The 13,604-nt window shown below is 41.4% G+C and overlaps 1 protein-coding gene and 1 long non-coding RNA gene across 16 annotated transcripts in view; one reads left to right on the top strand and one right to left on the bottom strand.

The window, feature by feature from the left end:
- Positions 1-1,136: 1,136 nt before the first annotated feature.
- Positions 1,137-5,111, top strand: LOC106561662 (uncharacterized). Its single transcript, XR_001318839.2, has 2 exons — positions 1,137-1,756; positions 3,579-5,111. It is a non-coding gene; the product is annotated as an uncharacterized lncRNA (long non-coding RNA).
- Positions 4,780-13,604, bottom strand: part of LOC106561659 (CUGBP Elav-like family member 2) — a 57,607-nt gene continuing 48,782 nt past the window's right edge. For 4 of the 15 annotated variants that reach the window (XM_014125817.2, XM_014125820.2, XM_014125823.2 and 1 more), the window contains exons 10-14: positions 12,965-13,123; positions 12,254-12,436; positions 11,667-11,810; positions 10,213-10,390; positions 4,780-9,318 (exon numbers count right to left, since the gene is read on the bottom strand). In XM_014125817.2, the coding sequence (XP_013981292.1) occupies positions 10,263-10,390; positions 11,667-11,810; positions 12,254-12,436; positions 12,965-13,123 (614 nt within the window). In that variant the 3' untranslated portion in view covers positions 4,780-9,318; positions 10,213-10,262. The other 11 variants (XM_014125821.2, XM_045688482.1, XM_014125818.2 and 8 more) reach the window with 7 other exon arrangements.

Raw genomic sequence — 13,604 nt, 5'->3', positions numbered from 1 at the left:
ATGCTGTCCCAACCTCTTCCTCCACAGTCCCAACCCCATCCGCTGTCCCAACCTCTTCCTCCACAGTCCCAACCCCATCCGCTGTCCCAACCTCTTCCTCCACAGTCCCAACCCCATCCGCTGTCCCAACCTCTTCCTCCACAGTCCCAACCCCATCCGCTGTCCCAACCTCTTCCTCCACAGTCCCAACCCCATCCGCTGTCCCAACCTCTTCCTCCACAGTCCACACCCCATACGCTGTCCCAACCTCTTCCTCCACAGTCCCAACCCCATCCGCTGTCCCAACCTCTTCCTCCACAGTCCCAACCCCATCCGCTGTCCCAACCTCTTCCTCCACAGTCCACACCCCATCCGCTGTCCCAACCTCTTCCTCCACAGTCCACACCCCATCCGCTGTCCCAACCTCTTCCTCCACAGTCCACACCCCATACGCTGTCCCAACCTCTTCCTCCACAGTCCCAACCCCATCCGCTGTCCCAACCTCTTCCTCCACAGTCCCAACCCCATCCGCTGTCCCAACCTCTTCCTCCACAGTCCCAACCCCATCCGCTGTCCCAACCTCTTCCTCCACAGTCCCAACCCCATCCGCTGTCCCAACCTCTTCCTCCCCAGTCCACACCCCATACGCTGTCCCAACCTCTTCCTCCACAGTCCACACCCCAGGCCCAACCCCATACGCTGTCCCAACCTCTTCCTCCACAGTCCACACCCCAGGCCCAACCCCATACGCTGTCCCAACCTCTTCCTCCACAGTCCACACCCCAGGCCCAACCCCATACGCTGTCCCAACCTCTTCCTCCACAGTCCACACCCCAGGCCCAACCCCATACGCTGTCCCAACCTCTTCCTCCACAGTCCACACCCCAGGCCCAACCACAGGTACAACCCCAGGCCCAACCCCAGTCCACACCCCAGGCCCAACCCCAGTCCACACCCCAGGCCCAACCACAGGCCCAACCCCAATCCACACCCCAGGCCCAACCCCAGGCCTAACCCCAGTCCACACCCCAGGCCCAACCCCAGTCCACACCCCTGGCCCAACCACAGACCCAACCCCAATCCACACCCCAGGCCCAACCCCAGTCCACACCCCAGGCCCAACCACAGGCTCAACCCCAGTCCACACCCCAGGCCCAACCCCAGGCCCAACCCCAGTCTACACCCCAGGCCCAACCCCAGTCCACACCCCAGGCCCAACCCCAGGTACAACCATTTTAAAACATACATTTCCATACTTTTTTGCACATACTGATTGAATTGTTAACTATGTATGCTGTTAGTAGAATTGTACCTAAAATGTCTGACAATTTTTTGCCCTTGGAAGCCCGAATGAATAGACACCATTATCATCGAGGACCACTTTGGAAACAAGTGTTTTAATGTTTCAGTGTTATCCTCTGCAAATACACTGCACACCTTGCTGTATGATTTTAAACGAAATAAATTCACTTTAAATTGGTGAAGGGTTACACATCAAGTAATAAAATGTAAACTAGAGGACTCTTATTGGCCATTGACTAGAGTGTTCTTGTTAGGTTCAAACCTTCCAACTACCTTCCAAAGACGTCGATCACCTGGGGGGAAAAACTATGAGAAAAAATCCACAGCTTGTGGATACATCTGTGGCGTTTCAGAGTTGAAGACGAGGGATCAGGGGAAATACTTTCAAGCAGTTCTACAGCAAGCGGATAGGCCGATGGACATTCTCATTTTGGAACCAGAGCAACGAAAAAGTTTTTCAGGAGCCGAGAAGAAGGTAAATCAAACAGTGTAATAAGCTTCATCCTGTCTGGTTTATAGTATAAGCTTGATCCTGTCTGGTTTATAGTATAATAAGCTTGATCGTGTCTGGCTTATAGTATAATATGCTTGACCGTGTCTGGTTTATAGTATAATAAGCTTGATCCTGTCTGGCTTATAGTATAATAAGCTTGATCCTGTCTGGCTTATAGTATAATAAGCTTGATCCTGTCTGGTTTATAGTATAATAAGCTTGATCCTGTCTGGTTTATAGTATAATAAGCTTGATCGTGTCTGATTTATAGTATAATAAGCTTGATCGTGTCTGGTTTATAGTATAATAAGCTTGATCCTGTCTGGCTTATAGTATAATAAGCTTGATCCTGTCTGGTTTATAGTATAATAAGCTTGATCCTGTCTGGTTTATAGTATAATAAGCTTGATCGTGTCTGGTTTATAGTATAATAAGCTTGATCCTGTCTGGTTTATAGTATAATAAGCTTGATCGTGTCTGGTTTATAGTATAATAAGCTTGATCCTGTCTGGTTTATAGTATAATATGCTTGACCGTGTCTGGTTTATAGTATAATAAGCTTGATCCTGTCTGGTTTATAGTATAATATGCTTGACCGTGTCTGGTTTATAGTATAATAAGCTTGATCCTGTCTGGTTTATAGTATAATAAGCTTGATCCTGTCTGGTTTATAGTATAATAAGCTTGACCGTGTCTGGTTTATAGTATAATAAGCTCGATCCTGTCTGGTTTATAGTATAATAAGCTTGATCCTGTCTGGTTTATAGTATAATAAGCTTGATCCTGTCTGGTTTATAGTATAATATGCTTGACCGTGTCTGGTTTATAGTATAATAAGCTCGATCCTGTCTGGTTTATAGTATAATAAGCTTGATCCTGTCTGGTTTATAGTATAATAAGCTTGATCGTGTCTGGTTTATAGTATAATAAGCTTGATCCTGTCTGGTTTATAGTATAATAAGCTTGATCGTGTCTGGTTTATAGTATAATAAGCTTGATCCTGTCTGGTTTATAGTATAATATGCTTGACCGTGTCTGGTTTATAGTATAATAAGCTTGATCCTGTCTGGTTTATAGTATAATATGCTTGACCGTGTCTGGTTTATAGTATAATAAGCTTGATCCTGTCTGGTTTATAGTATAATAAGCTTGATCCTGTCTGGTTTATAGTATAATAAGCTTGACCGTGTCTGGTTTATAGTATAATAAGCTCGATCCTGTCTGGTTTATAGTATAATAAGCTTGATCCTGTCTGGTTTATAGTATAATAAGCTTGATCCTGTCTGGTTTATAGTATAATATGCTTGACCGTGTCTGGTTTATAGTATAATAAGCTCGATCCTGTCTGGTTTATAGTATAATAAGCTTGATCCTGTCTGGTTTATAGTATAATATGCTTGACCGTGTCTGGTTTATAGTATAATAAGCTCGATCCTGTCTGGTTTATAGTATAATAAGCTTGATCCTGTCTGGTTTATAGTATAATAAGCTCGATCCTGTCTGGTTTATAGTATAATAAGCTTGATCCTGTCTGGTTTATAGTATAATATGCTTGACCGTGTCTGGTTTATAGTATAATAAGCTCGATCCTGTCTGGTTTATAGTATAATAAGCTTGATCCTGTCTGGCTTATAGTATAATAAGCTTGATCCTGTCTGGCTTATAGTATAATAAGCTTGATCCTGTCTGGTTTATAGTATAATATGCTTGACCGTGTCTGGTTTATAGTATAATAAGCTCGATCCTGTCTGGTTTATAGTGCTGGTGTAATATTGACTGTCTTTATTCGTCTCTCTTTTTTCAGGTCTTCAGTTAAGCTGAAGAGAACCTCATTTGAGAAACTTGGCATAAACAAGTACAAAGATGGAATAAAGTTGAAACAAATCCAAATTGACTATCGTGAAAGGCAAAAAGACTACAGAAGGAAGCCACTGCTGAGCAAATATAAGAAACAGTTTTAATTAAAGATGTTAGAACATACTCTTTCACTGACAGTGTGTGGAGTTCAATGTCCAGACCAAAGGGAATTAATGAATTACCTAGCCTACATTATGTAAGTAGTTTTTTTTTATTAGAAGTAGCCATTAAAGCTGCACCGTAACAGCAATCACCATATCTAACCACTTGCGGTAGGCCTACTGCAGCTCACAGGAAATTGAGTAGCTATAGATTGGCTGTGTATAACCTACAGTTTGTGAAATAACTATTCCAACATAGCATGTAGCCTAGTGTCATCTACACATTGCATTGGGCAAAACAACCAGCGTTTTAACATTCATTTGCAACTGTTATTTCGCTTCTTAATGTTTACTTAGCAGCCAATTTATGTTCATGATACTATATAACCCATTAGTAACCGAATACAATCGGAATGTAATAAAAAAAAGTTTAGATTTGTGTACTTTTAGACATTAACCCCATTTGGTCTCATTTTTTTTATTTTTATCTTGGCCCTGTGAAGTGGCCACTTCAGTGCACATTCATCATGATCTACAATAACTTGGTTTAAAATAGTCATGTGGTCATCATGGTACACAACACATGCCTGCGTCTGGGTCTTTCTGAGCATAGTCCAATGCCGTATAAACACAATAGCCTTGTCCAATAGTGTGTGGGCAAAGGGTACATCAGTTGTTCATTGCCCTTTATTCAGTAGTACTTAAAACGCTGCAGTTCAGTAGTTTGTAAACATCTTGAATACCAAGATATTTGGTGGCATCCTCAGACGATGAGTACTTCACCTGCAGGGCTTCTTTTTGAACAAAACAGAACACACAATCACTCATGGCCCCACAAATATGTTATGTCCATAGGCTACTGTATATTAGTAATAATATAGCAGTAAACTCAAATGATAAAAATCAGCAAATGCTTGGAAACAAAATAAATAAGCAAAGAGGGACAATGGAAAGAAACAAGTTAGGAAGACAGACACTGGGGAGTTTGTAAATGTTGTCACGTCACTGGACAGGCACTGGGACTACACAACACACAGACACATTGAATATTAGGGAAAAATGGTTTAATTTTGGAGACAGAGGCAAAGAAACACACCACACATGAACAAACATTTACCAAATAAAACATTGACTGATTTCCAACTACACACCACTGCTTCTATGGGGAAAAATAGAAATATCTACCAACAGGTAAAAGGAAAAGCCCAGAAACTAAACAAATATTAAACTAAGACATTTATCTATCCATACAAGTTGTCTATAATAAGCCCAGATGGTCATTTTTAATAACCATGTGGACAGAGCACAGCACTAACATGAAACTGACCACGATTTTAGAGGATCCCCACCCCCCCCCAATATAGAAACTGAATAACAAAGTGAGGAACATGTAGAAAGCAAGTTAATTAAATCAATATTAAGGTTATTTATTTAAGAAAAACAAAAAAAACGTACTACTATCAGAAATGTTATCATTGACGACCACCAAGAAGCCAAACTCAAGACTAGCACATTCAAGGCAAGGGCCTTAGAGAGGACAGACATTTTTTTTTTCCAATATATATTTTTTTCTTTAATTATTTCCAATATAAAAAAAGCTTCACTGGTACAAAATACATATGCACAACCAGTATTGTAGAAATTGGAAAGAGCCAGTTTGTCTTTTTTTTTTTCTTCAAATCCCACCCAAATTTCAAAAGTTTAATTAAAAACAAAATCCCTACTGTAAATGTTTTACAGATCAGCATGAAGATGGACCGCGACTTTGGCTTTTCTCAAGACAACAAACATCTATCAAATAATTTATGTGGAGAAGAACATGAAGTCCTATCAATTATTAAATCATCAGATAAGAAAAAAAAAAACGGTTCAGAAAAAAGGACAGAGATTTTTGACCAAGACAATATCTAAGCGATGCAAAGCTACCACACTTTGTCAAACAGCACTTCAGAGTATGAGAATAGAAAAACGGTGACCAGTGATAGATACTGAGAAAAGTCGCACGGGGCACCCTATTCCCTACATAGTGCACTACTTTTGACCAGATTTAAATGGGCCCTGGTCAAAAGTAGTGGACTACACAGGGAATAGGGTGCCATTTGGAATTAGTCCTAAAAATGATGGTTGTGACGGAAGCCCCCGAAGTGAGAGTTTCTAGTTCCTATACCCTGACCCATGTGTGATTTTTATATTGTGCTTATATTTCAACATTTACGGTAACACTTCACAATACAGTTGTATAACTACCCATTATAATCAATTAAAATATTTACTAACATTTGTTAACAGTTTGTTGTAGCCTACATACCAAATTGTTTAACAAACTGTTATATAGTCAATGTTAATAATGCGACACTACCCAGGTTTTGGTTAACGTGAAAAGGATATTACTATTCTATAATCAATAAATCAAATCAATATACAGTAACTTTACCATTTTACCCAACAACTAGGCTTTCATATTATAGCAATACATTGTCTGTGACCGTACCGCAAAGCACTCAACTTTGTCCACTCACTAACAGGGTGATTTGTCTTCAAAAAGGGTTGGGTTGTTCAATGTATGATAATATTCACAAATTACTTGCCAATGTGTTAAAATTCAGTACATCACGTACCATTTGAAGCAATAACATCACAAAGTGGGAAACACATCAGCGGGTGATTTAGCCTTAATGACACACTGGTATGTATATTATAAGAAAAGCAAACTGAGCGTTCCTAACTGCAGTAATCTCTAGTCCCTAAACCAAGGCCTAATAGCATCTGTGTAGGCAGTTTCTAGATATATGGCACTGAGTGTTGTATATTGGGATAGAAAAACTCACTGCAAAAAGCACATTCCCCATCTTATTCAACATAAAATAATGTTTATTAGTGGTACCTTAGTAGTTCTGGGAAGTGCCACCAACCCATGCTTAAAAAAAACAGATTTGCAAAAAAAATAAAAGTTTACATTGCCTCCAATATTTCTGCTTATAAAACAGACAAAACCAAATCACTACCATTCAACAACAAACACTTCAAAACTTAAAGTGCTGCTAGAACTTTCAAGCTAAAAAATAAAATAAACTGGTGCCATCTTGGGTGATTTGCAAGTAAAAAAAAACCTAACCAAAACTGGAAAAAAAAGCATTTTGTGGCTTGTTAATCCCAAGTCTGTTGAGAAAAAGACACCGTAGGCAGTGCTTGGCATCTTCCACACAGAGCTGAATCTCAAACACGAAGGACCCTGAGTTGACGACCCTTGTTTAGCGCCTTCTGGGTCATATTCATAAAGCGCCGTATAGGTGTGCCGATTTAGGATCAGCTTTTGAGTTTGTATCATACAATGAATAAGATGACATGAACAGGTGGGACCTGATCCTAGACGCTTTGTGAATATGGGACCAGTTAAGCATATTTTTGGGGGAACCTTTCTTTGGGGCGGGGAACAAGATGCAGGGGGGGGGGCTGGATGTAAATGATTTGCGCTGTCCCATCATCTCTGCAGTACAACTAACAGAAAGTAGGCTGGTCCATTATCAACCCAATCAAGACACTTCTGTTCTGAGTAGTAAACTATGCCGAAACATGGAATGCTTTTGTAAACCAACACTTTTGGTGTGTGTGGGGGGGGGGTAGGTTCAACAGTTAACACAGATACTGTGTGACCGTTTTGAATAGAAAATTCCTTTAATTTTTTAAATGTTGGATTTCAACTATCTTATCACCAACAAATACATTGTGTGTGTGTGTGTGTGTGTGTGTGTGTGTGTGTGTGTGTGTGTGTGAGAGAGAGAGAGAGCGAGATCTAATAAAAATTCCCCTGTGTGATTTCACGTTCAGGGGCTCCCAGTGTTCTTACTGTCACAGAACAAAGTGTGTTGAGAAATTGGGCACTCACATGACAGCATATTGTAAAGCCAAAAAAATTAAAAAAGCGAGTTTGACACATGGGCACTTTAAACAAAAACGCCCCGTCTGTCTTCTGTGGTAACAGACATTATCTTGCAATATGAGGCATCCATAAGCAAAAACATCCATTTATGAAATTATCAACAAGAAATTCACAACAACAACAAACAAAAAAATCTCAAGACCGTAAGAATTTAACACTAAATTTAAACTATTTTCTTTTAACGTAGGAAAAACACTAAATTTAGTCATATATATTCCCCAAGATGAGACAATGACAATCTACTTAACTGAAAAAAAGTTGCAGAGGTTAAAAATAGCAAATAACCCAGAAAGGAATTCTGACAACACATGTAAGTATCAATTACATCACCGCTAGTAACGACAGTTATTTTCTTGAAAGGCTGTGTTGTGTTGACCGAGCAAACAGTCCCCCCCCCCCAACCCATTTAAAAACATATACACTGAGACCCTAGATGACATTACAACATAATCTACAAAAAGAACCCCAAAGTTAACCTGGGTTTCTGTTTTACTTAGCTTTAAACTTCTATAGATTCAATGGTATAAAATATAGGTAATCTAAGTGTGCATTTAAACCACAGATTGTCTATTTGTGAATCATTTCTAAAAAAAAGTTCAGACTCATAGTAGGTAGTAATTTCCCCTAGTAGTCAAGAGCAAATCTACCTCCGTTGTGCCGTCAAATATTTTAGAAAAAAAAAGAACAAAACAAAAATAGGCAAATACACATATATTAATTAAATGAAAGCCAAGAGTCACTTTTTTTTTTAAACAGCCTTGGTGACAAAATTGAAAATGTGAAAACCTAACAGAGCACTGAGGGGCAATTCTGGTTTATATTCACACTAGTTTTAATAAGTGTCGCGAGTCGAGTGGTCTTAGGGTGCGGTCTAAAATGGTATCCTATTCCCTACATAGTGCACTACTTTTGACTAGAGCCCAGGGCCTGGGTAAAAAGTAGTGAACTACATAGGAGATGGGGGTGCCATTTTGGACACAGCATTATTTTGTTGTTTCAGAAGCAGACGTATTACTAATGGCACAAAGTAGCACAGCGCTGTGCTAGTCCCTGTATTCAAACTTTCAAGTGAACTTTATACTGAGAGAGAAGAGGTAAAAAAGAAACGAGCAACAGAAACAAGCAAATTACAAAACAAAAATAACAATCCCACAGGCTTTTAAAACAAGTTTTTTTTTTTCTTTTGCATTTGCAGAAAATGTACAAAAACAAAGTATTTTAAATGAAATGAGCGCAGGTAAGATTTCACATTGATTTTGCTTGACCGACCTCCCCTCACATTTTATACAGGAAAAAAGAAAAACAAAGTTGCATGCATAAACAAAATCAGCTCTGTATCCAAAATGGCAGCCTCTTCCCTATATAGTCCAGTAACTTGCACTGGTCAAAAAGGCTCTGGGCAAAAGCAGTGCACCATATAGGGAGCAGGGTGCCATTTTGGACACACCCAATCATGTTGAGCTAAGGTCAAATGTCATAGGTCAAAGGTCAGCGGGGTGTGTGCCCAGGTAGCCTATTGGTCAGGCGAGCTTTAGAGACAATGGTGGGAGGATGAGTAGCCGGGAGGAAGAGGAGTTTGGAGTCGGTTTTCAACACCATGAGGACATGCTAGGCTAACGATGAGCAAACAGGCATGAAGATTTGTTCTAAAAAAGGGAAGAAAAAACACGGAGAGAGATGTAGATAGGAGAGAGAGAAAGAGAGGGGAGAGGAGAAAAAGAGAGAGAAGTTAGACAGAGCCACAGCACAATAACCTTTCAACCATGAGGCACAATCAACCAACAGCTGCCAGTCACCACACATAACATAACTGCAAATCAGGGACAAGCGTTTCCCCACACACAGAACAATAAACAGGTTTGACACAGGAAATGACATCACTAGATGTATGGTAGACTAAGACATACACTGATCCATCTCCAACCAGTCAGTCCCTTTAGGGAAGACTTGGACAGATGGATGGAATGATTGGAAGAAGTTGAGAGAGGAGAGGTAGCCCCAGCAGCTTGACATGGATTAGATTGAGAAAGAGAGAACGAGAGAGAGAAAAAGATGGAAGCAGAGAGAGAACATAAAAAGGGAGCTTCACATAGAGATCAATGCGACAGAATGAAGACCAAGAGCTTTGACAGTATCAAGCGTGTGTCTGATCCTTAGTCAACCTGTATTGAAAACTTTGTAGAGGTAATGAAATGGTATGGAAATAACCAAATCTGATGCTCCCTCTTATAGCAGTCGACACAGAGGACCCCCTTGAACATTGGCTCCATTGATAGCTATAAATAAATCATATAAATTAAAACACTTTATACGACTCTTAAAAATGACATGAAACTGTAAAAGGAATGGATGGTGTACTAAACGTGTAGAGAGATAAGATCGTAACTTAAGCGAATAATAAATCGACGACCCAAGTGGTGAGAGTTGGTATGACACCAACAGCACCTTTCAATCACAGCCCAGTGAAATAAGTCTCTGCTGTGTTGATCGGATGGCCTCAGCTCTAGTCGTGGGTTGGCTAGCTGGTTGGGCAGACTTACCCTAGCAGTGCTAACACAGAGCCAGGGGAAGGCCCCTGCCCTGGGTACGATCAGTAGGGTTTGCTGTCATTCTTGGAGCGCTTCAGCTGCACCTTGAGCCTCTTCATGCCGATCTGGAAGCCGTTCATGGCCTGGATGGCGGCCTGCGCCGACACTGGATTGTCGTAGCTAACGAACCCTGAGGAATGGACGAGGGAAAGATAAATACTAGATTGACGTAGCTGACGAACCCTGAGGAATGGACGAGGGAAAGATAAATACTAGATTGACGTAGCTGACGAACCCTGAGGAATGGACGAGGGAAAGATAAATACTAGATTGACGTAGCTAACGAACCCTGAGGAATGGACGAGGGAAAGATAAATACTAGATTGACGTAGCTGACGAACCCTGAGGAATGGACGAGGGAAAGATAAATACTAGATTGACGTAGCTAACGAACCCTGAGGAATGGACGAGGGAAAGATAAATACTAGATTGACGTAGCTGACGAACCCTGAGGAATGGACGAGGGAAAGATAAATACTAGATTGACGTAGCTGACGAACCCTGAGGAATGGACGAGGGAAAGATAAATACTAGATTGACGTAGCTGACGAACCCTGAGGAATGGACGAGGGAAAGATAAATACTAGATTGACGTAGCTGACGAACCCTGAGGAATGGACGAGGGAAAGATAAATACTAGATTGACGTAGCTGACGAACCCTGAGGAATGGACGAGGGAAAGATAAATACTAGATTGACGTAGCTGACGAACCCTGAGGAATGGACGAGGGAAAGATAAATACTAGATTGACGTAGCTGACGAACCCTGAGGAATGGACGAGGGAAAGATAAATACTAGATTGACGTAGCTGACGAACCCTGAGGAATGGACGAGGGAAAGATAAATACTAGATTGACGTAGCTGACGAACCCTGAGGAATGGACGAGGGAAAGATAAATACTAGATTGACGTAGCTGACGAACCCTGAGGAATGGACGAGGGAAAGATAAATACTAGATTGACGTAGCTGACGAACCCTGAGGAATGGACGAGGGAAAGATAAATACTAGATTGACGTAGCTGACGAACCCTGAGGAATGGACGAGGGAAAGATAAATACTAGATTGACGTAGCTGACGAACCCTGAGGAATGGACGAGGGAAAGATAAATACTAGATTGACGTAGCTGACGAACCCTGAGGAATGGACGAGGGAAAGATAAATACTAGATTGACGTAGCTGACGAACCCTGAGGAATGGAGAATACTAGTAAACAGCCATTAAAAGTTATAGTTTAACCAACAGTGCAAAAAGCAAGTTTTATTAGAGAGACGTTTGTGGTAAACTAAACTCTTAGGTAAGCAATAAAACATTGATCTATGCATTTTAGAATTAGAGCAACAAATTATTTTACGATGGCCATCGACTATGCTCATGTTTAGGGGTAGAAGACGATCGTACGTACCGAAGCATTTGCTCAGATTGGTCTGTTTGTCAATGAAGACTTTGGCAGAGACAACGTTTCCGAAAGGCATGAACATCTGAAGGACATCCTGGTCTCCAAACTCCTGGGGCAGGTGATAGATGAACAGGTTAGCCCCCTCAGGACCTGTGGGAAGAGATGGAAAGAGAAAGATGTGAGAAAGGTAGACTAAGGTCAAAAGAAAGAATCATTTTGACAGATCAAGAAACACCAACGCACACCTGTGACCATCAGAACGACCTGGGTTCAAAACAGTATTTAAAATCTTTCCAATACTCAATCTGTGCTTGATTGAGCTCGCCTGGCACAATGGAATAGTCCCAAAAGTGCAAAGCCTGCCCATCTGCCACTCAAGGACTCCCTTGAGTGGCAAAACAAAAGAGGAGAAAGAAGTATGAAAATGTATGTACTCTGGATAAGAGCATCTGCTAAATGACCACAATGTAAAAAAAAATATATTATTTGTTATCATATCCAATAACCTCAATCAACCATATGGGCTGACAAGAGACTAGTTGACACACAGGATCAAAACAAAACTGGTAATTGGTGTGTGCCCCGAGACCCACCCTCCTTCTGGCTCCCGCCGGCTGCACCCTGCAGCAGGGACTGGCTGTAGAGGGAAGGCAGGGCGGAAGCAGTGTACTGCTGCATCCCTGAGTAAGCCTGGGTCAGGGCATCCATGGAGCTCGCTCCAGAGCCATTAGCCATCGAGGCCCCCAGGCCCCCGTTCATAGCAGCCATACCTAACACAGTAGACGGAAACATAGAATTTATTTGACAATTCAAAAATATAGATTACATCCAAGCAAGTGGATACAACAGCCAGAGAGGCTTCGACACCTACAGGAACGGCCCTACTTTTTCCATGGAAATGTTTTTTTTATTGTGCAATACCGGTATGGGCCCTACCATACATGTAGTCATACATTTGAGATTCAATGAGGACTATAGTGGTTAGGTTCCCAGACACTAGCCTAGTCCTGGACAATTTATGGAGATTCTCCAAAGCATTCTTTGAAGTCCAGGACCAGGCGATGCGTCCATGAAACCAACCAGATGAGTGGTTAGGTTCCCAGTCACTAGCCTGGTCCTGGACAATTTATGGAGATTCTCCAAAGCATTATTTTAAGTCCAGGACCAGGCGAACTGTGTCCATGAAACCAACCAGATACCTAAAGAACATCAACAGAATGAAGGTATGATTTGAAAGACAGAAACAAAAGGGTTGAAGAAAAGGTAGTAAAGTCTTTTTTTTTTTTTTTTGGTGCGGTACTCACTGAGGGCATACTCACCGCTGACCCCCCCAGTGAGGGCATTGAGGTTGTTGAGGCCCATGGAGGCCCCCGTCAGACCCCCGCCAAGGCCCTGGGTCAGGCCCAGAGAGGCCAGGGTGTTCATGGCTGCACCCGCGCTGGAACCTGTTGTCTGGCCGGCTGCTGGGGGAGATCACAATTAGGTGAACCGAGACTCACTCACTCCACAAACTAATCTATCAACTCCACTGATTAACTCATAGTCGTAAATAAATTAAAGATAACAAAAAGCAAATAAACTACGACATGTAGCACGGCTCCTCAATAGGCAACCTGGTGATTTTATTTGGGCGGCCATGTTTTATTTTATAGTAATTTTTGTTGTTGGACATAGGAAAAATAAAATAAAAAATAAATAAAAAATCAGCAGGAAATCAGCTTAAAGTGATTATATTTGAGGAAATCAGTTGAAGTACTCCCGCATAACTAGAGAGGCATATCTGATCGTATCCCAATGTAATGAAGGTCGGAAATGATTCTGTTTTTGTCAAATACTATCTGTTTGGGATCGATGTGTACAAATTATTTATAACTATGTTACTGCCCCCCCGACCGTCCGCTGGAAGAAAGCTCAGCCCACGGCTGCATAGGATAGAACCCAGGC

This window comes from Salmo salar, chromosome ssa10 (assembly GCF_905237065.1).
Source record: "Salmo salar chromosome ssa10, Ssal_v3.1, whole genome shotgun sequence".
NCBI lineage: Eukaryota > Metazoa > Chordata > Actinopteri > Salmoniformes > Salmonidae > Salmo > Salmo salar.
Note: the sequence above shows the minus strand (reverse complement) of the source record. Positions and strands in the feature narration are given on the sequence as shown.